Below are 26,255 nucleotides of genomic sequence, written 5' to 3' on the forward strand. Positions count from 1 at the left end.
AAGTACGTTCAGTCTGTGTGGAGGGTGAAGTCCTGGAGAGGTCAGGTCAGTGAGGGACAGAACAGATTCCCAGCAGAGCACAGTGCCCTGCTGAGCACCTAGCACTCTGCAGGGCCAGGAGAAGGGGAATTTACAAGATCATGAAGGCAAAATTTAAAGGTCACAGAGCTTCTACATTGTACTTTTTTATCTAAGGATACGCTATATAGTACTAAGAGAGATATTTAAGTTTTTATGAAAAAAATTATCCCTCAAAATCAAATGCAAACAAGAAAAACAAAACCTTTCTTCCCAATTATCATAGTAATTCTTGTGACACAATGAAATTCTCTTTCTGCAGGTCTGACTTAAGACATAAGAGCCAGGTCACCACTCCACCCCCTACTGTACTTCAAAGACCAACCATCAGAAGTTTAAAAAAAAAAAAAATTAAGATAAATAAGGGGAGCTTCAAATTTTTAATAAATAGTTAAAAACAAAAGTTACTAAAAAAAAAAAAAAACAGTGAGTGCTGAAAATTAGGAAAAGCATCTTATCTGTTGCTAATTAACAATATTATCTCCCTGGTAATTACAACTTGCAGAAGCCAAAGCGGCTACTGGAAAAACACTGACACCCAATTTTTTCCTTTGCATCAGAAGTGTCTCCTCCTGAGCCCAACTTTTCCTGCTATTAAATGTCTAACGACAAGGTCTACACATTCCTAAATGCTGATGATAGCATCTCATCTCATGGGGCTCATCTTCTTATGAGCAGAAATATAAATATTTGGTTTCTTGGCTTAATCTAATCCATCTTTTTATGTGAATTCCTAGTTTCTCAAGTATTCACTGAGCCCTCTCATGACTTGACTGGCATGTACCTCTCCTTTCTCAAACCGCACCCCCACCCTGCCACCCTTAACCTTAATCTCTTATTCTAACTTTTCAAAAGAAAAGTTCCCGTTTTATAGTCATCCAGATTACATCTGCAATAAAATAACTGACTAAAGCTGATAGGCTCAGGAAACAAAGAAAATTGCTTCTTAATAGAGGGTATTTTAAACTCATATATTTAATTTGTCATTTCCTTTTTTTTTTTTTCTTTTTTTCCATTTGATGAACAAGTAACTTCAAAGCTGTTTCCTTAAATACGTAACTGGAAAAAGTGAGAGGCTGAATCCAGATTTAGACCATGTTAGCCTGGAATTTTAATTAATTCCACCATAATGTGTATAAAACCAGGAGGAACATTTGTTTATTTTTCCATATTACGTTAGTTAGCAATTGAGAATATCACTAGGGTATTACCACAGTCAAACACAAAGCCACCCCCTCCTTCCCTGCTCAAATACAAAGACTAAGTATCCATTTCATACATCATAAAGCACTGCAATCAACTGTAGTTCAAAGGTTCAAATATCAATCAGTAACCCCACAGTGCCCTAAGCAAACAAGGCAGTGGCCATCCTCTACCTGTGAAATGCTTTAATTTTCACGAAGACTAGATTTCTGGTGACTCACTGACTCACATTCAGATCAATAATCTTAAATGTCCCATTTCCAAGTGTTTCCAGGTTTTTATTTTATTTTTTAATAATAAAGATTCTGTACTTCAAAGACTAAAAGATAATAAAGATAATTCACTTCCATAACCTTTCTCCAGAGCCCTGGTGGTGCAGTGGTTAAGAGTTTGGCTGCTTACCAAAACGTCAGCTGTTTGAATCCACCAGCCACTCCTTGGAAACCCTATGGGGCAGTCTCACTCTGTCCTATAGGGTTGCTATGAGTCAGAATGGACTTGGTGGCAACAGATTTTGGTTAACCCTTCTTCATGCAAACACCTTCCATCATAAACACTCCCTCTAAGCCCACCTCCTCCATACTCTCACCCAAATATGACCCACGTAAAGCAATCTAACAAGATCGAACCAAAACCAACATGACTGGTGTGGTAGGCAGTTTTAAGATGGCCCCCAATGGTCCCCACCTCCTGGTAGTCACTGAAAACATTCCATTGAGTATGAGCTGGACCTGGTAACTCGCTTCTAATGAATAGAATATAGCAAAAATGATGGGATGTCACTTCCAATATTAGGTTAAACATCTGTAACTTAATCTTTTCTGCCTTGCTCACACTCTTATACTCTCTTGCTCACTCTGAGGGAAGAAAGCCACCCTGTTGTGAGATGGAAAAGCTCAAGTAGCAAGGAACTAAGGGAGCCCTCTAGCCGACAGCCAGCAAGGAATTGAGGCCCTAAGTCCAACTGCCTTTAAGGAATTGAGTCTTGCCAACAACCACACGAATAAACTTGAAAGCAAGTACTCCCTCCAATCAAGCCTTCACATGAAACTGCAGCCCTGGCCAACAGTTTGAGTGTAACCTCCTGAGGGGCCTTGAGCCAGAAGCACCCAGCTAAGCCATGCCCAAATTCTTGCCTCAAAGAAATTGTGAGATAATAAATGTTTGCTGTTTTAAGCAGCTAATTTGTTAAACAGCAGTAGATAACTAACACAATTGGTATTTAACTTGCTTTAAAAATATGTCTTATAAGTGAGACTGAAAACGTAATCATTCCCCCTCCCATCTGGCAGGTACATAAGCCTTTCATTTAGCCTGGCTTTAACTTGGGGGAAACCCTATCATGGATAGCTGCAAAGGTGTGGCACATACCATGGAAGGGGTGGGACATAAAAGAAGAGAAATTATAATTCCAATCCTTCACTCTAGGTAGAATTTCAGTTGTCTTCTTCAGAGCCTGATACTCACTTTGAGCGCATCACCTTCATTGCCTTCCATCACTTCCAGAATTAGCGCAGCCAGGATGTTAAAGCCTTGGCAGTAGCCAACATTCTTGTTCCATCGGGCATAGGCCAGAAGGACCCGCTTCAAGACAACTCTGTCTTGCTCAGCCTCCTGACCACAGTAAGAACTGCAGCCTGTGCGGTGAAGATCCTAAAATGGGAGAAAATAACTTCTTATATCCCCCAAAAAACACCTTTAATTATTCCTTTTTCTTACATGAATAACTCAGTGATATTTATTACAATCTTTGGTTGTGCAACCGTCATCACTATCCTTTTCTGATTTACTCCACCACCTTTAACTTAAACGTGGTGCCCCCTAAACAATAACTCTCCCTTTCTCCTTCCCTCCCTGTAATCACCCATACTTTTGGTTTCTATATATTTGCCGATTTCATATGAGTGAGACCATATAGTATTGGTCCTTTTGTGACTGATATCTCACTCAGCATGCATAATGTTTTCAAGGTATATCCATGTTGTGGTATGTATCAGGACTTCATTTAGTTATTTCTTTGCCTCACCATTAAGTATAGTCAAATTATCAACATGGGTTTTAATTTTTGAGATGTATATGTGCTTATATGCATGGGCCCAAAACAACTGGAAACCCTGGTGGCATAGTGATTAAGAGCTATGGTCGGCAGTTGGAATCTACCAGGCACTCCTGGGAAACCCTATGGGGCAGTTCTACTCTGTCCTATAGGGTCACTATGAGTCGGAATCAACTCAGCAGCAATGGGTTTGGTTTTAAAACAATTATCTTTAGCTTTTTTTTTTAATGAATTCTAACATGATATATAAATGGCAATTGCAAGGAGGATTTTAGTCAGGTGAATTTTCTACTTAGAGTGTTCCCAGAATTAACACAAAATTTGATTCAGGATTGAGAAAAATTATAATTTCATATAAACCGACAGTTTATTCTAATAGGCTTCATATATATATGAGAAATGTGACCATTATTCCTTCCTACAAAACATAGTATAATATTTAGCTATCAAAACTCCAAAAAATATTAGAGCTATTTTTATCATATCATAAATATCAAGAGAAAAAAATCATTCTATCCAATTTGTTTTGTAAATTTGTGTAAGAAGGACAGAAACATTTGCTGCACTTTAATATTTAAAGAAGGTAAGAAGGTAAAAAAAAAAAAAAAAAAGGTAGTATCTGTAATTTAGTTACCAAGCAGAGACTAAGATTTTCAGGAATTGAAGTCATTTTACTGACATGGCATTCACTTCAAGGAGAAAACAAGAGATCCTCTTAACAATAGAATCATTACAAAATGTGCATTGCCTTAATCCTCAAGGTAAACAGAAAGAAAATATTTCAAATATGAAATGCCTCATCTCTGTGAGACATTCTGAAATCTCAAATAACTGAAATGTGGATGACGAAAAGGCTTTTCAACCACACAATGTAAATTCCATATTTATTTATTTTTTTAGCATTTGTCTGAAACAGATCAAATTAGCCCAGGAAGTAGCTCATTTTAGTTTGCACTTTCTCTTAAAAAAAATCTTCAAGGATGCCAAAACACTGGCTAATCTTCTGGTCACCAAAATTTGGATGTAACAACTTTCCTTTTAAAACCTTGGCTTAGCATCACACTGTCACATACCCACATAAATCAAAAGCCGTGTGCTAGAGGCTTATGTGAGAGAATAACACTGGGATTAAACAGAATCGGGGTCCTTGGCTTTTAGCACCAGGTTCTAATCAACTGTAATAATCCAAGTAGGCAAAGCACAGCTGTCTCCACAGCTGGCCTGAACCTCAACCATCTGGTTTAGAACAGATCTGCCAGTCAACTTTACAAATTGACAGTAAAGAAATCATCAAAGAACCTAATAAGAGTTAAATTATTCTTATATGAAATATACTTAGCTTTAAATTTCTCAGTCACTTTGATGTAAAAATCCAGTTGGAAGCACTGACCCATGTTAAGAACAAAAAGGAATATCAATCTCCTATCATCTGGGTCTGGGTATCATCTGAGGAGGAAGCCCTGGTGACATAGTGGTTAAATGCGGTTTGAACTCACCAGTGACCCCGAGGGAGAAAGATACGGTAGTCTGCTTCCATAAAGCTTACAGCCCTGGAAACCCTATGGGGCAGTTCTACTCTGTCCTATAGAGTGGCTATGAGTCAGAATCGACTCAGTGGCAATGGGTTTGGTTTTTTTATCATCTGAGGAAGATGAATAAATTGATTACAAATGGAAGCTAACTCACAAACACTTTATTCTTACTGGCAACATTAAAATTTATGAAGACAAGACATAGTCAAGGTTCCCCATAAAAAGCTCTAAACTAATGAAATGAGGAAGCAAAAAATAGACATCCAGACCACAAGACATAGATCATTCAATCCTCTATCCAGGAAACCTTAGGCTGTTAGAATCTTTCTTCTAAGTTAGCCAAGTTAGGACAACAGACCAAGTCAGGGACATTACCTTGACTATCTGAATTCCCATCGAGTCATCATCAGGATTACTCCTTTCATTGAACGTGAAGCGCATGGTTTTGTCCCAATCAATGGCTATACTGTGCAAATAATGATCTGCCAAGGTCAACCAAACCTAAAATACAATATAAAGAATATTAACATAGAATACATAATTTCACCTTTCTTTATTGGAAAGTAGCTACTGCATCCATTAAGAAAATAGCAATTGTTCCTAGACCAGATATAGTGCACATGTAGACACCTACAAGAGGCTTGTTGAAATGTTTGCTACACTTGAATTGTACCATTTAGAGACTTTCATTTATTCATTTAATAAATATTGGCTGAGCTCCTATGTGCCAAGCAGTTATCCAGGCATTGAGGATACTGTTAAGAAAACATTTTTTTTTTTTAATTTCAGTACATTGAATTAGCTTTAGTATCTTATAAGCTTCTTATACTTGGTTCTGAATTGTTCCCTATGAACAACTGAGTAAGAGCCACCTGGTCACTCACAAAGAAGGAGCGCTTTTCATCATGGAGTGGCCTCGGCTTTTATACCATCCCTGTCTCAGACCCATTGCCATCAAGTCAATTCCAATTCATATTGACCCTACAGGACAGAGTAGGACTGCCCCATAAGGTTTCCAAGGCTGTAATCTTCACAGAAGCAGACTGCCACATCATATTCCAAGGAGCGACTGGTGGATTTGTACCACCGACCTTTTGGTTAGCAGCCCAGCACTTAACCAGTAGAGCCCTGGTGGCACAGTGGTTAAGCAGTTCAGCTGCTAACCAGAAGTTCAGCAGTTCAAACCTACCAGCCACTCCACAGAAGAAAGATGTGGCTGTCTGCTTTCATAAAGATGACAGCCTAGGGAACCCTATGGGGCAGTTCTACTCTGTCCTATAGGGTCACTATGAGTTGGAATCAATCTGACGGCACACAACAACTGTCTCACACAAAAAACTGACAAATGGGCTCCCATAATGCGTAACTTAAAAAAAAAAAAAGTCACTGGATATTTTTGCTCCTTTGATTACCTTATCCTGAAAACCTGTCTCAGAAAGATTGATTTCATCATGCTATTTTTTAAAGTGTATATTTTGAGGAACCCCTAATGTTTAAATTCTAGGAGTTTTAAGAGTAGGTTTATAAATTAATACTCTAAGGGAACATTTCAAGTTTTGGTATCTGAACATAGCTTATCAGGAATAACACTGATTAATGTCTCCAGCCAGACCTCTCTCCTAAGCATCAGAATCGTATGTCCAAATGCCTACCTGACAACTTCAACTTAGATATCTAATAGGCATCTCAACCTTAATAGATCTGAAACCAGTCTCCTACTCCACCCCCTTCCTACTGTATACACATACATACGTACACACGTAACTGCTTCTCCCATCTGAGTAAACAGTAACTCTACCTTTCCAGTTGCTCCAGCCAAATCTAGACATCATCCTTGACATCCCTCTTATATCTCATATTCAGTTCAACAGGAATTTGTGTCAGCTCAGCCTTCAACATATATCTAGAATCTGAGCCCTTCTCTCCACCACCACTCCCACCACCCTGATCCAAGTCATCAACACCTCATGTCTGAATTATTGCAAGTCTCCTGCTAGTCTCCCTGCTTCTGCCCTTGCTCCTCTACAGTCTATTTTCAAGTCAGTAGCCAGAGTGGTTCATTTAAAATGTAAATCAGATCATGTTACTCCTCTGCTCAAAATTTTCCAATGCTTCCCATCTCACAGTGGCCAAAAGCCCAAGTCCTACTATGTCCTTCAAGGTCCCACATGATCTGCCTTCCTCCTGCACCACCACCACCATCAACACCTTATCTCTACAACCCTATCTCCTAGTGCTCTCATCACCCTGGCCTATTACTTTTGCTTGAATCCTCCTGAGATGCTCCCACCATAGGCTTTCGCATTGGTTATTCCTTCTGTCTGGAATGCTCTTCCCCCAAGTACCTGTATGGCTCACTCTTCACCTCCTTCAGAGACCTACTCAAACGTTACCTCCTCAGTGAGGTCTCCCCTTACCTTCTTATTTTAAATTCAAACTCTCTACCTCCATTCCCCTATACCCTCCTTATCTCTTTCCCTGCTTTATTTTTAAACATGTAACTTATCTCTATCTGACAGACTTTATATTTTATTCATTGTAAACTCCATGAAGATAAAAACTTCTGTCTGTTTTAATTTTTTCCTACTGCTGTATCCTCAGTGCCTAGAACAGTGCCAGGCATAGACAATCAATAAATACTTACTGAATGAATGAATGAATAATGAAAAAAGACAAGTTTCAAGTTACTGAATCTAGAATATTCTTTTTTGACATTCCAGATGCTTCAAAGAGAGACAGAGATATTGGTCCTTTTGTATCTTAGCTCTACGAATCCTCCTTACCTTTCTCCTCCATTCCTTTGGTATTCCTGTTGATAGTCTGGCAACTGCTTTGAGAGCATCATACCACTAGGAACAAAGAAGAAATATCCGGGGAAGTGAGAATGTTGCCCTAGATAAGCACTCTCAACCTTTTTCCCATCTTGGCACCCATAGAGTATGATAAAATTTGTACAGTACACTGGGGTAAACACTCAAAGCTTCTCCTGGCCAGATGGGATTGGTCTGGGGGCTATGGCTGCCCCATGACCTACCCATCGGCCACCCTTAACATACCTGTGACCCATCTGCAGCACACTCATATTGGTTGGGAAGCTCTGGTATACAAACTAAAATGTGTATGATGGGTTCAGAATAACAGACACTTGGGTTTGTTTGTTTTTTTTTTACATTGACTATGAAAAGAAAGTGCAAAATTTTTGCTATGTATATGTTCAACAACAATGACAAAAGAAAAAATTAAAGTGTAGAATTTTTCATTGCAACTATAAATTCAGGTTATGTGTAGCTCTGTAAGTCATTTTACCTATAATTTTAAAAAATTGACTCATCTTCTTATGCATGTCTAAGTATATGTTATGTTTCCTCTTTGAAAATATATTTCGATGCATCCTATAGATACCCCAGAATGAAAATGTGTTAAAACCAAAAGTAAAATTACCTGCTGAAAACCATTTTGACCTAAAGATGGCTCAAGAGTAAACTTCAACTTTGTGTCAACTCCTAAAAGAAAAATATACAAATAGCTGTTATTTTTGGAGAAAATGACAAGTTGTATCAAAAATAAAAGCAAAAATTAACCTGATTCTTCTGAATTGACATAAATTTCCTTTAAAAAAGTGTTTTTAAAGTGCAGAATGGTGATGCTATGGCCACAACAATGCCTCCAATCCCAGTGTGTCATTTACGTAAGAATATTGATTATTAAAGTGGGAAAATACCCTATGTCTATAAAAAAGAGCTTATCACTTAGGATTGTGGTTTCTACAAATGCCTAGAATAGTGGAAACATAAAAGCAAAAATGATACTGCAGTATTTTGGGGTCACAAAGCCCTCCATTCAACTTTGGTTCCTAGACTCAGATCCAAAGTCTAGGGGCTTTATTGATAAAGAATTTTACATTTCTTTATCTTTAAGAGGAGGACAGTAACACCTCAGAAGCTTGTTGTGATAATTAACTCAGTACTGTAAATCACTAGCATGGTATACTTAATATCTGTGAAACTCAGAAAGAGAATTCTCTATTTAGAGAATTTGTTCTTCTAGGCTATTTATATGGAATAAGTCTCTTAAGGAACCTTAAGTAGAATAACAAAAAAGTTATAAAAAATTATATCATTGTCTTCTGCCTTACAGAATAACCCACTATAACAAGTCCATTTGGAGACTTTCACATTTTAAAATTTTGTCTTGATATCTTTATTTATTAAAAATAGAGCAATGTGTGTGGTTCATTGCAGATTATAAATTAAAAATAGAACTGAACTCTAATTCCAAGTAATCTGCAACTTTAGATAAATTTCCTTGACTCAACCCAAATCTACGGAATAGAAGTAAATAAATGGGCTATATGTTTAATACTGATATGGGGTTTTACTAAGTAGAACTCCATGTTAAAGGTATGTACTGCGATTATTGAAGTGAAATTACATGACCCAATGTTTATTTCTCATACCTGTGCCTGCTGCCATCCAGTCAATTCTGACTCATAGTCAAATGCTATATATATATTTTCTAAAATTTTGAAATTAAATAACATTCTTTAAATTGCATTTGTTAAGGGCTATAACTTAAATCTTAAAAGTTCAAAGATCAAGAACTATCAAACATTAACAATAGCGACTTACAGTTTTACAAATTACAAAAGTCAGAAATGATACTATTTGCTTCTAAGATGCCATTTGCTGAGTAGGCATACTAAGAACCCCTCTGCATCTTCCCCTGCTTAGGTATGTGAATAAGAACAATCTTCAGAATTTGAATAATAACAATGTAGACATATATATGGAGTCAAGAGGCTGGAAAGAGACATGTCTGATTTGCCCAAGTTCATGACAGTATGCAGATGCCTTGGAGCCCTGAAAGAGTGCTGTGAATAAATGAGTTGGATCCTTGATGTCTAAGGTAAAGCTGTGGTAGAGAACCATAGGCATCCAACCAATGCCTTGGTTTTTTATTTGCAAAGCTTCAGGGCCAAAACCATACTCTAGAAGGATAGATAAGATTTTATTCTCCAAAGGTATATTAAATACCCACGGATTCTCCTCTCCCTAGGTTTGGTTTAAATGTAGTCCTGCCCCAGTGCAGAGTAGCGATACAATGGCCACAAGAGTTCCTCCAGCCCCAGTGAGTGATTTAAGGCAGATGAAACAGATCTGGGTGTGAGGCTGCTGTCCAGGCCCGGGGTGCTGAAGGGAGGGTGTAGTCAGGTGTTTGCTTTATTATAACAAAGACCAGGAAACTCATTCTCCACTGACCTTATTCCTACAGCCCTAGAAGTCCCGGATTCCGTGTGTGCGTGTGCGTGTGCGTGTGCGTGTGCGTGTGCGTGTGCGCGTGCGCGTGTGCGTGTGTGTGTGTGTAAATAAGCTCCCTTGACTTTTTCAGAGCACCTGCTGTATGTCCTACTGATCGCCTTCCCATGCCAAAACTCGGCTGGGCTTGGTTAGTCAAAGCAAAAACTATCTTACAACCAAATTGAGTAAGAGGGTTTAATTGGAATTGGTCATTCAGCACCTGCAGCAAAAGCTGAAATCTGGTCATTTTCACCCCTTTTCTTCTAGCTGAATAAGGGAAGGGAGAAGGTTTATGTTTCATCTGATAATCACTACTGTTCCAGATTCAGAAATACAAAACACTTTTAACGTGGGAAGGAGATTTAGAGAGAGAGAAGAAAAGAAAGTAAAGGAAGACAGTGAATAAATACTACAATCTTTGCAACTAGAGACTTCCTTAGGGAGAAAAACAAAGAAACCACGAGGTTCGCAAAGACAGTGACACGTTCCACCCTTGGGGACTCCGTACCACAGCTGATTTTCCTCAGCAGCTCCAGGACAGCAAGTCCCCGAAGGCACTGAGGGTGGGGGAGGAGGGAAGGAGGAGGGACAGGTGAGCAACAAGCACTTGTGCGTGTACATTTGGCTCCCTATGCGGCCACCCCTTGCCAGAAACCTCTGTGCCAGGGCTGGGCTCTTAAAACCCCGGGGAGTGATGCCAGGTTGTGGAGCAGAAGCAGAGTTATGCAGCCTGGAGAAGCAGGGATATGTAAACACATGCTGAAAGCAGAAAGGGCCTAGTCTAACAGGGGCGGGCGCACTCCCAGATCTTCCCCCATAGAAAGGATCGCCAGTCCGCAGAAAGTGTTTCTAGCTTCTCCCCACCAGGTCACACAATTAGATGAGCAGACCCCGGCGTTCCCCTCCTATCCATGTGCCGAAAGGGCTCCCCTTCCCCACCCCACACACCTCTTTCAACCTCTGGCTTCTCGAGCCCGGAACACAATAGGTGGCGCAGCCTCGGATGCCCAGGGCGCCCGCCCGCACTTCTCCACCGCTTGGAGAAGGCCGAGCGCTCGGCTCGCCAGCAGCCCCAGGCACAAGCAGGGCTGAACCCCTGCGCGGGTGGGGGCTCCCCACGAGCAGCCTACGGAAGCACCCCGTCTTCAGAGGCCCCACCCCGGCAGATTTGGCCCCGCTGGCGGCAAGCGGCGGTGCCCCGGTACCCCGTATAGAGCGGCTCGCAAATGCTGCTTAGTCGAGGCGGTGTTCAACCAAGGCAGAGCCGCAAGCAGTACCAGCTCCGGGGCCGCCGTGCTACTTTCAATGCCCCATCTGTAGCACTGGGGTCCTCACCCGGCTCCAGGGTGCAAAGCAGCCGGGGCGCGGTCCGGGAAATGCAGCTGCGCTTCTTGAGCACATTGCTCAGGATGGTGCCCACGCCACCGCCACCGCCGCCCTGCCGCTTCTGGCATCTCCCCCCACGCCTCAGGGAGCCGGTCAGCTTGTCCTGCCGCATCCAAGAGCACCCCGGGCTCCGGCGCGGCCACTATCCTCCACGGTCCCTGCTGCCCGGCGGGCAGCACGATTTCGCACACCGGAGGTCTGTGTGTCGGCCCAGGCGGGGGTCCCACTGGTGGAGCGACAGCCTGAGGCAGGCGCTCCGGGGTCAAGAGGAGCTGCGGGGTACCGCGGGAGCTGCCGAGCACAGGGAGGTCGGCGGGCATCTGCAGTGCGGAGCCTGAACGGCTGAGGCAGGAGAGGGTTTGGGGCGGGGAGGGCTGGCGGGAGCGAGTGAGCAGGGAAGACGGAGGCGGCGCTCCCGCCCCCAATCCCGGCATCACCGTGCGCAGGCGGGGTGGCCCTCACTCCCACGCGCGCCCAGCCCGGCTTCTCGCACCTGTGCCGCGAGCGAGCAGCGGAGCGCGGGGGCCGGCGGGTGAGCAACGGCGCCTGAGGACTAGAAGCCCCGACAGAGATATCCGGCTTCTCGCAAAATCTGAGAGGGACCAGAGGGGGCCCCAATGGAAGCAAGTCTCAGTGTGGAATGTGCAGAAAGCAGCCTCGAAAGGGTCAGTCAGCCGGCTGCAGGGCCAGTCTGGCCACGCGGGGTATAAACTGGCAAATGATGAAGCACAGCCTTCGCCCCAAATTGCCTTAAACTCTTTCCAGCTTAGAGTAGAAAGGCCTGAAGAGCATGTGGGGGGAAAAATGGTTGTTTCTCTTGAAAGAATAAGCTTCAAGAAAAAAGAAAATTGTTCCCATTTAAAAGCAGTTAAAAAAAAAAAAGTTTCATCATCTCTCCAGCCAGAGAGACTTCAGAACTATTTAACCATCATACCGTAAAAAAAAAAAAAAAATCATTCTGAAACTGTGATATTCACTTAATGGAACATTAAGCAGCCATAAAAATTAATGAGGAATAGGAAGGAAAGGGCGCGAGGAGAAATATAAAGATATATGTACTTGCTAACATTTAGCAAAAGAAACACTGGATGGATAAACCAAAAACTAATTTAAAAAAACATATTTAGGAAAGACACAGTTTGTAGGAGACAGGTCTGAAAAACTGAGACTTTTCTGCATGTCCTTTACATAGTTTTGACTTTGGAAAAACATGTTATATTGATAATAAGTAAAAGCAAAAAGTCAAACCCTAAAAACTGAAACTGATCTGAAATAAATGAATATAATGGAAAAACCAGTTGATGGCATAAGAATGCAGAAAAATAATCTCAGGTTGCTCTAGCACACTATGCCGACACACCTGTGCTGGTACGTGATCTAAGGGCAAGACACTGCCTGGAAATCTTCAACTTCATTCAGTAGTGTTGTTATTAATACTATTGGTATTATTGTTCTGAAACTCTTAAATATACTATAGGATAAAGCAAATAGTTAATGTTGTAAGGAACCAACATGTTACAGTGCAACAGAAAATTCAAGGGTATAATGAAAGAAATTAAGGGCATTTAAAATCTTGTATTAGTATGTTTAAGGAAACCTGTTTTGCATAGTGGGTAAGAGCTATGGCTGCTAACCAAAAGGCTGGCAGTTCTAATCCACCAGGCGCTCCTTTGAAATTCTATGGGGCAGTTCTACTCTGTCCTATAGGGTCACTATGAGTTGGAATCAACGGCAACAGGTTTTTTAGTATATTTAAATTGGAAATACCAGTATGAACTCTTTTTCCTTTTTAAAAACACATATGTCTATTTAGAAATAAGGACAATCCATCAGCAATGAACAACCCTAGCACCCAGACTGTGGTCTCTAAAATCCATTCCCTAATAAAAGGAACGAGGGCTCTTTGGAGTAGTGACGGATTCCAGGTCTAGAATTAAGAAAGTACAAGATGAGCCTGAAACACCTTGATGAGCTCAGAAAGAAAATGCTCGAAGACTAATTGGGTCATGTCAAAAGGACACAATAGCCACATGAATAGGCTACCATTGACCAAAGATGGAACAATTTGAGCATCGAGAATAATGACTGCTATTGACTGAAAAATATTGAATATTTTCAAATGCATTCATAATGATATTTTGAGAAAGGGCCAAATAAAAAAGTCATTCCTATGACTCTAGCACAGTCATTTTGTATTCAGTACATTCTGGGCTTTATGAAGTGCCCCCAGAATTTGAGGACAATGTCAGGAATGGTAATACTCTAAGAATAAAACCTATAAGCATCTGGTAGAAATGAGATTAGTTATCTGCAAAAATAAACAAGGCTAATAAGGAATACGTAAGCTGTTTAGTTCTGCCTTCCTGACTGAGGTAAGGATGCTTGGAGTCTAGGGCAAGGGTTTCCAGAGATATTGTCAATATTCTGCTATGAGGAAATCTCCCTGATCCTTCCTGTGTTGGGGAAGAGGTGAGGGAGCAGCTTGGGGCAGGGAGAGTATCCCTGGGCCCACACCCCTTCTCATGCACATGGATGCCTGAGAAGGTGTGAGGACTGCTTTGGTCACTGGGTATAGTTCCTTAATCTCAGTTAGCACCCACTGTGTGATCTTTAAGATTGTGTGTCAACTTGGCTGGTCCATGATTCTCAGTGTTTTGGTAGTTGTATAATCTTATGATCACTTTCCCCTTGAAATTTGATATGTGATCACCCCCACGATGGAATCTGCTGAGTGGTACCGGCAGGGGTGGGGCCTGTGGCGGCTCACTGCCCCCTCAGCCTTCATCTCTCCCCCTTCCGCTGCCTACTTCCTTCCTGCTGGCCTTGCAAAGGTTGTTGGCTTATTCTGGATCCAGCAGCTGTCTCTTGTCTGACCTCTGATTCTTGGGACTTGAGCTAGCAGCTTACCTATCCATCTTGGGATTTGGATATCTTCCCAACCTGCGAGCAACAGTCCAGATCCCTAACCTACCTATCTTGGGTTCGCCAGCCCCTGCAGCTAAGTGACTCAGGAGAAACCTTGTGGTCTTGTCTACCGACCTTGGGGATTCCTTGACCATCACAACCTGTGAGCAGGATCCCTGCTCTCCAACCTGCTCATCTTGGGTTCACCAGCTTCTGCAGCTCCATGAATTGGGAAAGGACTCTATCCTGATCCAAGGACTTGGGACGTCCCAACCCCTACAATCATGTGAGCTGTTTCCTTAATGTACATCTCTCTATATATATTTATACGCATTACTGGTTTTACTTCCCTAGAGAACCCAGCCAAAGACACACTATTATCCCATGGGATAAGCCTGTGGGGTGGAACCCATCCTCTAAAAAGGAAAGGTAGTATGGGCAGAAGAACCTCAAAATTTAAAAAAAGGGAAATTCTCAGAATAGAGCCCTTAGATGAGGTGTAAGTTTAAACCAGATCCTATTACAGGACCATTCAACAATATTTATTGACCATCTTCTATATACTAAGGTATATGGAAGAATTTGCCATCCATTGTGAGAGACAGATACATACAAATTTTTACCAGTTACTGCCAAGTCAGTCTTGATTTACGGTGATGCTGTGTGTGTCAGAGTAGAACTGTGCTTCATAGTGTTTTTAATAGTTAATTTTTCAGAAGTACAAGGTCATTTTCTTCCAAGGTGCCTCAGGGTGGAGTCGAACCTCCAACCTTTTCATTAGCAGCCAAGTACATTAACTGTTTGTACCACCCAGGAACTCCATAGAAATTTTAATAGGTGATAAATACTGAAGGGACATAAACTTGGGAGAGGCTTAAAAAGTTTCCCAGAACAGCTCAGACTTGATGGACTAATCAAAGGATCGGCAGTTCGAATCCACCAGGCGCTCCTTGCAAACTCTATGAGGCAGTTCTACTCTGTCCTACAGGGTCGCTATGAGTCCGAATTGACTTGACACCACTGGGTTTACTGGATCATCATATATGGAATGGAGAGAAAGGCATTGCCACCAGAGGAGGAAAAAGTTGGAAAAGGCACAATGGGGCAAAACTTCATGAAATCTCTGGGGAAGCTAATAATAGTCAGCTGTGTTTTTTAGGACAAGAGAGGAAGGGGACTGGAGAGAGATGAGGCTAGAGAATTGGATGGTCAGGAAGGGTTGTTTTAGATGCTAAGATGTTGGCGCTTTGTACCGTGGGAGTTCTATTTGTATTCTATAAGCAATGGGCAGTTTCGTAGGTTTTTAAGGAGAATCATGATACGGCCAGATTTGCCTATTAGAAAGCTTATTCTGACAGTGTGAGAGGGGATTGGAATGCAGAAAAGTGTCAAGGAGACCAAATAGGAGGCTGTTGCAATGTTCCAGTTGAGATTTAATGAAGGACTAATTCCAGGTTGGGGGAGGTTAGTCAAGAGACACCTAGAAGACAGAATCAGGACTTGATGATGGATTGAATGTGGGAGTATAAGGGATCTCATTAGCTATATGAGAATGAGGAGGAGGAGCATATTGAGGGAGTTAAATAATGAGCTTCCTTTGAGACCTGTTGAGTTTGAGGGATCCAATTGAAGATGACTCTTAAGCAGTTTGAAATATGGATCTGAAGCTCAGGGAGGAGTGAGAGCCAGACCCACTCACCCAGGGTGAGTGTATACTGCAAAAGGAGAAGACGACTCAGGCACAGAAATCTATCCATTAGCCTGGTGCTTTTATAGTCTCTGTACATGTTCCTTTTCCTTGAGCTTTCTCTTAATGTTAATAAGATATCCTTGCACTGGTCCAGCCTATCTCATCTGTGCTGAGAGCAGTAATCAAAGGGATCTGTTGTTTGGCTTTATCTGGCCAATTGTTTTAGAAGGCATAATGTGTCCCTGGGGCTAAAAACGGTGATTAACACCCGGAATCAAAGTGAGAGAACAGGAAGAAAAAAGAAAGTCCAGGAGACAAAGATGGTAACTGCATGCTTAGTCTCGCCTTCCAGAGCTCTCATCTCCTCAAGCCTTATGGAGTTTTGTGCTCTAAATTAACAACATAGGTTATTCACTCTCAGCCTCCAGTACTGGGCCAGAAGACAGCTGGGCAGGCCAAGAGAAGGAGCAATCTGCTCAGCCCCAGGGTACTGTCTCTGGAGCTGAGACGAAAGAAAAGGAAAGCATCAAGTTCCCGGGGCTGTAAGATACATGCCACTCAGATCATCCAGTTCACGTTGGATCTGTCACCATGCTCACCAAAGCAAACTTTTGATTGCCATTTGGCTTCCCACATAGACTTTGCCGCAGAGGAGAGAATGTACCAACCAGTTACCAGTTGCCATCAAGTTGAATCCAACTCATGGCAAACCCATGTGTGTCAGAGAAAAGCTGTGAAGCAGATCTCCAGGCCTGTCTTCTGGGGTGACTTTGTGTGGGTTCGAACTGCCAACCTTTCAGTTAGTAATCAAACATTTAACCATTTGCACCACCCAGGGACTCCAGTTAATGACAGTCAATAGCCCTGAGTTGGGTAAACTCTCAGTGAGTTGAAGAAATCAAGTTTCTGAAGTACCGAAGTTGACATCTAGATCCTAGATGGCCAACCCCACCCAGATCTGCCCCAACACAAAGGCTTCTGTCTCTGGAATTTCTCTTAAATAACAACACTTCTCTTACTAGTAGTGACAAAGGCTTAATTACTTTCAAAACGAAAAGTCAATGTCCCCTCCCTTAGATTTATTATAAGGAAAAACTGACTCTATTAACAAAAAAGCTTTCTTGAAAACTTCCCATTCTAAACGCACAGAAGTTGAAATCAACAAAGAAAACATTTTTAAGAGTTTCTACTATTACAGCAATGAACAGCGAAGGAATTAAACAATATTGTTTTGTTTATGTTGGAGAGGAAAGCCAGGACTGCCAACTTTTACAGCAAACAGATAATTAAACGAGCACTAAAACACAATACACCAAAAGCAGCCACGGCACAAGCCTAGTATTATATTTATTGTATGACTCCTAGTTTCTTATTTCATGTCTGCAGTATTGTTTTCCAAAAGCTGAAGATGTCGTATGAAGTCAACTTTCAGAGGAATAGCTTGCAGCCTGGACTTTGCTTGAGGATCTCAGGTGGTGAGATTTTTCCAGTGAGGTCACTTTACCATCACTCTTTGCTCACTGACTAATCTTTACTAATCAAACAATACCAGTGAATTCACATTTGGGCAAATTATCCCTTGGCACAGCCCAGAACAGTTATGAATTAAGCTGAATTTGGGAGAAAGGAAGGCTAGATGAAAACTTCACATTGGTTGAGTAACAGTTACTTAGATTGCTAAAGAAAGTGAGTGCTTAAGGAAATGCCCTGAATGTCTCAGAGCCCAGAACCCTTGGGATACCCCCAGAGATGCAAGTTCCCAGGCTGAAATAAGGCTAATTCCTTGTTTCCTAATTAGATCATTCTTCTATTCCTGCATTTGCAAGCTCACATGCTGAGAATGGGACTTCCTTGATGGTTAACCCTTCCTTTAATGGCAAAGGGGGACGATGTCAGAAGGAAAAGGAATCCTAAAATAAGGGATAGAAGCTATGTCTCAAGGGGCTTCCAGTTACCATCTCAGAAGGGAATCAAGCCTGGGACTTTTGTCATTTCCTAATGCTATTTATGTTTAACACTAAAAATCCTTAAAATAAAAAGGGCCTACGTGCTTATCTTCAGGGACGGAACAGAACTAGTAGCGACAATTACCAAGAGAAAAGCCCTTGAAGGCTGCTGCAAGGAAAGAAAAATCACAATGAGCTAGCCTGCTCTGGGGAAGTGGGCTTGGAATTCATCCATACAGCCTGCAAGCTCCCTGACAGTTGTTCCTCAGCACCCAGGTCTCTGAGGGCCAGAAGACATATTACCAGACCATTAGGTCTCAGTTTCTGCTCTGCTGTAGTTTTCTAGCCAGGAGCTCGTACGGTCTCTCATGAAGCAGGTGGTTATTGTAAGGTGCCATCGAGTCAATTTTGACTCAAAGCGACCCCATGTGACAGAGTGGAACTACTCCATAGAGTTTCCTAGGCTATAATCCTTACAGGTGCAGATCGCCAGGTCTTTATCCTACAGAGCCTCTGGGTGGATTTGAACCACCACCCTTTCAGTTAGTAGCCAAGCACTTAACCATTTGCGCCATTTCATACTCGTGCTAATAAAAAAGATGGGGTCTGGTGGCATAAAAGACACTATTTTCCTGTCTCCTATCCGCACAATTTTTGAAAAGTCTGTAAGCAATTCTTGAATAGTAAAAGTGATTTTTACAATTTATCTACAGAATAGTCCTGAATAATAAAAGTGATTAATACCTTTTATCTAAAGGGATAGTTCTAGATATTAAAAGTAATTATTACCTTTTACCTAAAAGGACAGCAACTATGGCTAGTACCATAAAAAGTTAATACTCTCCTCAGACCTACCTAAAAGTAGGTCCTTAATAAGTAGTTTCTTCAACTACATAGTGTGTGACGGAGCCCACACACTAGGAGCTTATGGTGGTGAACAGTCATAGCCATTCTTCCCTCATGAAAGAGACACAGAGGTAGAGCAGCAGAGAGAAACTGAGGTGGAAGAAAAAGCTATAGAATTATCTGACACGTCACATCACAAAACATTTTATTGTCTTTTTAGCTGATTTTCTCCTCTTAGTCATAAAAACCTATTTGTTATTGTTGTTGGGTACCTTAGAGTTCATTTTAACTCACAGTGACCCCAAGTTACAGAGTAGAATTGCCCTCCACGGTTTCCTTTACAAAGGAAATCTTTTTGAAATCTTCACCAAAGCAGATTGCAAGATCTTTCTCCCAAGGAGCTATTGGGTGGGTTTGAACTCCCAACCTTTCAGTTAGCAGCCAAGTGCTTAACCATCTGTGCCACCAGGGCTCCTTAAAAACGGATTACTCTATTTAAATACAGGCAGGACCAGGCAGTGTTTCGTTCTGGTGTACATAGGGTCACTATGAGTTGGAACCGACTTGACGGCAGTTAACAGCAACAACATCCTTTAAGGCAATTTTGTTTATTTCAGAGAAAGGATACTGTTGAGCATGGAACCAAGAAGCTCTGAAATTCCAACACCAAAGTATACTCAGCACCATCTTCTAACTCCCGGTATTCCCTGTTCATGCTTTCTCAGGACCATTCTCTCTATTCAGTACTCTCAAAAACAAAACCATTCCCAACATTCCCCCCAAACATACACAGATACTTTGGCATTGCTGACCTATAATCAGGATGACTATTTTAAGAATAACCAGTTACATACAGCAAAAAGACAATCCAATTAAAAAATGAGCAAAGAAGACATTCAAGCAGCTAACAGACACATAAGGAAATGCTTGCGATCACTAGCCATTAGAGAAATGCAAATCAATACCACAATGAGATACCATCTCACCCTCCACATTACTGGCACAAATAAAAAATAATAATAATAATAACAAATGTTGGAGAGGCTGTGGGAGACTGGAACTCTTATGCACTGCTGGTGGGAATGCAAAATGTTAAAACCATTTTTGGAAAACAATATGGTACTTCCTTACAAAGCTAAAGATAGAAATACCATATGATCCAACAATCCTACCCCTAGGAATATAACCTAGAGAAATGAGAGCCATCACACGAATAGACGTATGCACACCCATGTTCACTGCAGCATTGCTCAGAATAGCAAAAAGATGGAAACAACCTAGATGCCCATCAATAGATGAATGGATAAACAAACTATGGTACATACACACAATGGAATACTATGCAGCAATAAAGAATAATGATGAATCTGTGAAGCATCTCACAACATGGATAAATCTGGAGGGCATTACGCTGAGTGAAAGACGTCAATCACAAAAGGACAAATACTGTATGAGATCACTACTATAAAAACTCATGAAAAGGTTTACACACAAAAAGAAACAATCTTTGATGGTTATAATGGAGGGGAGAGGTGGGAATGGAAAAACACTAAATAGACAAGTGGTAATTTTGGTGAAGGGTAAGACGGTACACAATACTGGGGAGGTCAAGGCAAGGTCATGGAAGCTCCATAGACACATCCAAACTCCCTGAGGGACTGAATTACTGGGCTGAGGTCTGTGGGGACCATGGTCTTGGGGGAACATCTAGCTGAACTGACATAACACAGTTAATAAAGAAAATCTACATGCTACTTTGGTGAGTAGTATCTGGGGTCTTAAAAGCGTCTGAGCAGCCATCTAAGATACTTCACTGGTCTCACCCCATCTGGAGCAAGGGAGAATGAAGAAAATCAAAGACACAAGGGAAAGATTAATCCAAATGACTAATGGACCACAAGTACTACAGCCTCCACCAGACTGAGTCCAGCACAACTAGATGATGCCTGGCTACCACCACTGACTGCTCTGACAGGGATCACAATAGAGGGTCCTGGATAAAGCTGGACAAAAATGTAGAAAAAATTCTAATTCACACACACACACAGAAGACCAGACTTACTATTCTGACAGAGACTGGAAAAACCCCCAGAGTATGACACCCAGACACCCTTTTAGCTCAGTAATGAAGTCACTACTGAGGTTTACCCTTCAGCCAAAGATGAGACAGGCCCATAAAACAAAATGAGACTAAAGGGGCACAACAGCCTGGGGGCAAGGATGAGAAGGCAGGAGGGGACAGGAAAATTGGTAATAGGGAAACCAAGGTGGAGAAGGGAAGAGAATTGGCATGTGGTGGGGTTGGCAACCAGTGTCACAAATATGTATACTATTTGTTTAGTAAGAAACTAGTTTGTTCTATAAACCTTCATCTGAAGTACAATAAAAAAATATGCAAATAAATTACCAATTAAACTTTAAACCACGGAACCAATTCTATTAATAAATGGATACATTTCCTCACTATTTACTTTATGATATCGTTATAACTTTTCTTATTATATAATAATGCTTTTAACATTAGGCCATAAAAAAAGAAGAACCAGTTACAGGCCAGAAAGTTTAGAATTAAAAATTTATCTGAACAACTCAATTTAAAAATGAGCAAAGGGCTTTGTAAATGGAAAAGTTTCAAACTGTAGGCACTCATGTCAGGCTTAAGAATGATGGGGCCAACATGCATTCCCAGGAAGCAAAAGGTCAGGATGTAAATCATTTGTTCATGGGAAGAATGTGTCAAGATGTAAACAATTTTTTCCTAGGAAAAATGTGTTCATGACTTCAATCCTGTCTAACCAAACTGGCTGGTGCCAATCATCTAAGTGGTAACTCACTCCCTCCTAGGCAAGTGGCCAACCTTTACATTTCAAAGGACTTCAAGCTGAAGCTGATTGTGATGGCTAAGATTGTGTGTTAAAGTCTCTTTAACAAACGGTGCTGGCATAACTGGATATCCATCTGCAAAAAATAAAACAAGACCCATACCTCACATCATGCATAAAAATGACCTCAAAATGGATCAGAGACCTAAATATAAAATCTGAAATGATAAAGATCATGGAAGAAAAAATAGGGACAATGCTAGGAGCCTAATACATGGCATAAACAACATTCAAAACATTACTAACAATGCACAAACACCAAAAGAGAAACTAGATAACTGGGAACTCCTAAAAATCAAATACTTATGCTCATCAAAAAACTTCCTCAAAAGAGTAAAAGACAACCTACAGACTAGGAAAAAAATTTTGGCTGCCATAAATCTGATCAGTTGCAAAAGGACAAATATTGTATGAGAACACTATTGTAAGAACTTAACAAAAGGTTTAAATACAGAAGAAAACATTCTTTGATGTTTATAATGAGGGCGGGGAGGGAGGGAGAGGGGTAGTCATTGACTAGATAGTAGATAAGATGTTGCTGTTGTTGTTAGGTGCCCTCAGGTTGTTTCTGACTCATAGCGACCCTATGCACAACAGAATGAAACACCCCCGGTCCTGCGCCATCCTTGCAATCCTTGTTATGCTTGAGCTCATTGTTGCAGCCACTGTGTCAATCCACCTCGTTGAGGGTCTTCCTCTTTTCTGCTGACCCTGTACTCTGCCAAGCATGATGTCCTTCTCCAGGGACTGATCCCTCCTGACAACCTGCCCAAAGTATGTAAGATCCTTGCTTCTAGGGAGCATTTTGGTTGTACTTCTAAGACGGACTTGTTCATTCTTTTGGCAGTCCACGGTATATTCAATATTCTTCGCCAACACCACAATTCAAAGAAGTCAACTCATCTTCGGTCTTCTTTATTCATTGTCCAGCTTTCACATGCACAATTATGCAACTGAAAGTACCGTGGCTTGGGTCAGGCGCACCTTAGTCTTCAAGGTGACATCTTTCCTCTTCGACACTTTAAAGAGGTCCTTTGCAGCAGATTTACCCAATGTAATGCCTTTTTTGATTTCTTGACTGCTGCTTCCATGGCTGTTGGTTGTGGATCCAAGTAAAAGGAAATCCTTCACAACTTCAATCTTTTCTCCGTTTATCATGATGTTGCTCATTGGTCCAGTTGTGAGGATTTTTGTTTTCTTTATGTTGAGGTGCAATCCATATTGAAGGCTGTGGTCTTTGATCTTCATTAGTAAGTGCTTCAAGTCCTTTTCACTTTCAGCAACCACGGTTGTGTCATCTGCATATTGCAGGTTGTTAATAAGTCTTCCTCCAATCCTGATGCCTGGTTCTTTTTCATATAATCCAGCTTCTTGGATTATTTGCTCAGCATGCTGGTTGAATAGGTATGGTGGAAGGATACAACCCTGACACACACCTTTCCTGACTTTAAACCAATCAGTATCCCCTTGTTCTGTTCAAACAACTGCCTCTTGATCTGTTAAAGTTTCCTCATGAGCGCAATTAAGTGTTCTGGGATTCCCATTCTTCGCAATATTATCCATAAGTTGTTATGATCCACACAGTTGAATGCCTTTGCACAGTCAATAAAACACAGGTAAACATCCTTCCGGTATTCTCTGCTTTCACCCAGGATCCATCTGACATCTGCAATGATATCCCTGGTTCCACATCCTCTTCTGAAACCAGCCTGAATTTCTGGCAGTTCCTTGTCGATACACTGCTGCAGCCGTTTTTGAATGATCTTCAGCAAAATTTTGCTTGCATGTGATATTAATGATATTGTTCGATAATTTCTGCATTCAGTTGGATCACCTTCCTTGGGAATAGTCATAAATATGAATCTCTTCCAGTCAGTTGGCCAGGAACCTCTCTTCCATATTTCTTGGCATAGACGAGTGAGCACCTCCAGCGCTACATCTGTTTGTTGAAACATCTCAATTGATATTCCGTCAATTCCTGGAGCCTTGTTTTTCACCAGTGCTTCAGAGCAGCTTGGACTTCTTCCTTCAGTACCATCAGTTCCTGATCATATGCTACCTCTTGAAATGGTTGAACATCGACTAATTCTTTTTGGTATAGTGACTCTGTGTTTTCCTTCCATCCTCTTTTGATGCTTCCTGCATCGTTTAATATTTTCCCCATAGAATCCTTCACTATTGCAACTCGAGGCTTGAATTTTTTCTTCAGTTCTTTCAGCTTGAGAAATGCCAAGTGTGTTCCTCCCTTTTGGTTTTCTATCTCCAGCTCTTTGCACATGTCATTATAATACTTTGCTTTGTCTTCTCGAGCTGCCCTTTGAAATCTTCTGTTCAGTTCTTTTACTTCATCATTCTTCCTTTAGCTTTAGCTGTTCAATGTTTGAGAGCAAGTTTCAGAGTCTTCTCTGACATCTGTCTTGGACTTTTCTTTCTTTCCTATCTTTTCAATGACCTCTTGCTTTCTTCATGTGTGATGTCATTCAACAACTCATCTGCTCTTCAGTTACAGGTGTTCACTGCATCAAATCTATTCTTGAGATGGTCTTTAAATTCAGGTGGGATATTCTCAAGGTCATATTTTGGCTCTTGTGGACTTGTTCTGATTTTCTTTAGTTTCAGCTTGAATTTGCATATGAGCAATTGATGGTCTGTTCCACAGTCAGCCCCTGGCCTTTTTCCGACTGATGATATTGAGCTTTTCCATCGTCTCTTTCCACAGATGTAGTCAATTTGATTTCCGTGTGTTCCATCTGGCAAGGTCCATGTGTATAAAAAAAAAAATAGTCACCATTTATGTTGGTGAAAGAAGGTATTTGCAGTGAAGAAGTTGTTGGTCTTACAAAATTCTGTCATTCGATCTCCGGCATTGTTTCTACCACTAAGGCCATATTTTCCAACTACCAATCCTTCTTCTTTGTTTCCAACTTTTGCATTCCAATCACCAGTGATTAGCAATGCATCCTGATTGCATGTTCAATCAATTTCAGACTGCAGCAGCTGATAAAAATCTTCTATTTCTTCATCTTTGGCCTTAGTGGTTGGTGTGTAAATTTGAATAATGGTCGTATCAACTGGTCTTCTTTGTAGGCATATGGATACTATTCTATCACTGACAGCCTTGTACTTCAGGATAGATCTTGAAATATTCTTTTTGACAATGAATGCAATACCATTCCTCTTCAAGTTGTCATTCCCAGCATAGCAGACTATATGATTATTTGATTCAAAATGGCCGATAGTCCATTTCAGCTGACTAATGCCTAGGACATCAATTTTTATGCATTCCATTTCATTTTTGACAATTTCCAATTTTCCTAGATTCATACTTCGTACATTCCAGGTTCTAATTATTAATAGATGTTTGTAGCTGTTTCTTCTCATCTTGAGTCATGCCACATCAGCAGATGAAGGTCCCAAAAGCTTTACTCTACCCATGTCGTTAAGGTCAACTCTACTTTCAGAAGGCAGCTCTTCCCCAGTCATCTTTTGAGTGCCTTCCAACCTGGGGGCTCATCTTCCAGCACTATATCAGACAGCGTTCCGCTGCTATTCATAAGGTTTTCACTGGCTAATTCTTTTCAGAAGTGGACTTCCAGGTCCTTCTTCCTAGTCTGTCTTAGTCTGGAAGCTTAGCTGAAACCTGTCCTCCCTAGGTCACCCTGTTGGTACCTAAATACTGGTGGTATAGCTTCCAGCATCACAGCAACACGCAAGCCCCCAGAGCAGGACAAACTGACAGACACGTGGGGGTAGATAAGATAGTAGATAAGAATTATCTTAGGTGAAGGGAAGGACAACACACAATATAGGGCAAGTCAGCACACCTGGACTAAACCAAAAGCTAAGGAGTTTCCTGAATACAACCAAACACTTTGAGGGACAGAGTAGCAGGGGCAGGGATCTGGGGACCATGGTTTCAGGGGACATCTAGATCAATTGGCATAATAAAGCTTATTAACAAAATGTTCTGCATCCCATTTTGGTGAGTGGCATCTGGGGTCTTAAAAGATAGCAAGTGACCACCTAAGATACATCAATTGGTTCCAAACCATCTGGAGCAAAGGAGAATGAAGAACACCAAAGACACAAGGAAACTATGAACCCAAGAGACAGAAATAGCCACATAAACCAGAGACTCCATGTCTTGGGTATCTAGTGCTGCCATAACAGAAATACCACAGATGGATGCCTTTAACAAAGAGAAATTTATTCTTCTACAGTCTAGTAGGTTACAAGTCCAAATTCAGGGCGTTGGCTCCAGGGGAAGGCTTTCTCTCTCTGTCAGCTCTGGAGGAGGGTCCTTGTCCTCAATCTTCCCCTGGTCAAGAAGCTTCTCAGGCGTAGGGACCCCGTGTCCAGAGGACATGCTCTGCTCCTGGTGCTGCTTTCTTGGTGGTATGTGGTCCCCAACTCTCTGCTTCCTTCCCTTTCATCT

The 26,255-nt window shown here is 41.4% G+C and overlaps 1 protein-coding gene across 4 annotated transcripts in view; it reads right to left on the minus strand.

Annotated features, from left to right (window-relative positions):
- TBC1D30 (TBC1 domain family member 30) overlaps positions 1 to 26,255 on the minus strand; it is a 129,377-nt gene that overhangs the window by 34,107 nt on the left and 69,015 nt on the right. For all 4 annotated transcript variants that reach the window (XM_064283925.1, XM_064283924.1, XM_064283926.1 and 1 more), the window contains exons 3-6: positions 8,311 to 8,372; positions 7,653 to 7,718; positions 5,245 to 5,370; positions 2,749 to 2,934 (exon numbers count right to left, since the gene is read on the minus strand). In XM_064283925.1, the coding sequence (XP_064139995.1) occupies positions 2,749 to 2,934; positions 5,245 to 5,370; positions 7,653 to 7,718; positions 8,311 to 8,372 (440 nt within the window). The remainder of the gene's footprint in view (positions 1 to 2,748; positions 2,935 to 5,244; positions 5,371 to 7,652; positions 7,719 to 8,310; positions 8,373 to 26,255) is intronic.

This window comes from Loxodonta africana, chromosome 4, assembly GCF_030014295.1.
Source record: "Loxodonta africana isolate mLoxAfr1 chromosome 4, mLoxAfr1.hap2, whole genome shotgun sequence".
NCBI classification, from domain to species: domain Eukaryota; kingdom Metazoa; phylum Chordata; class Mammalia; order Proboscidea; family Elephantidae; genus Loxodonta; species Loxodonta africana.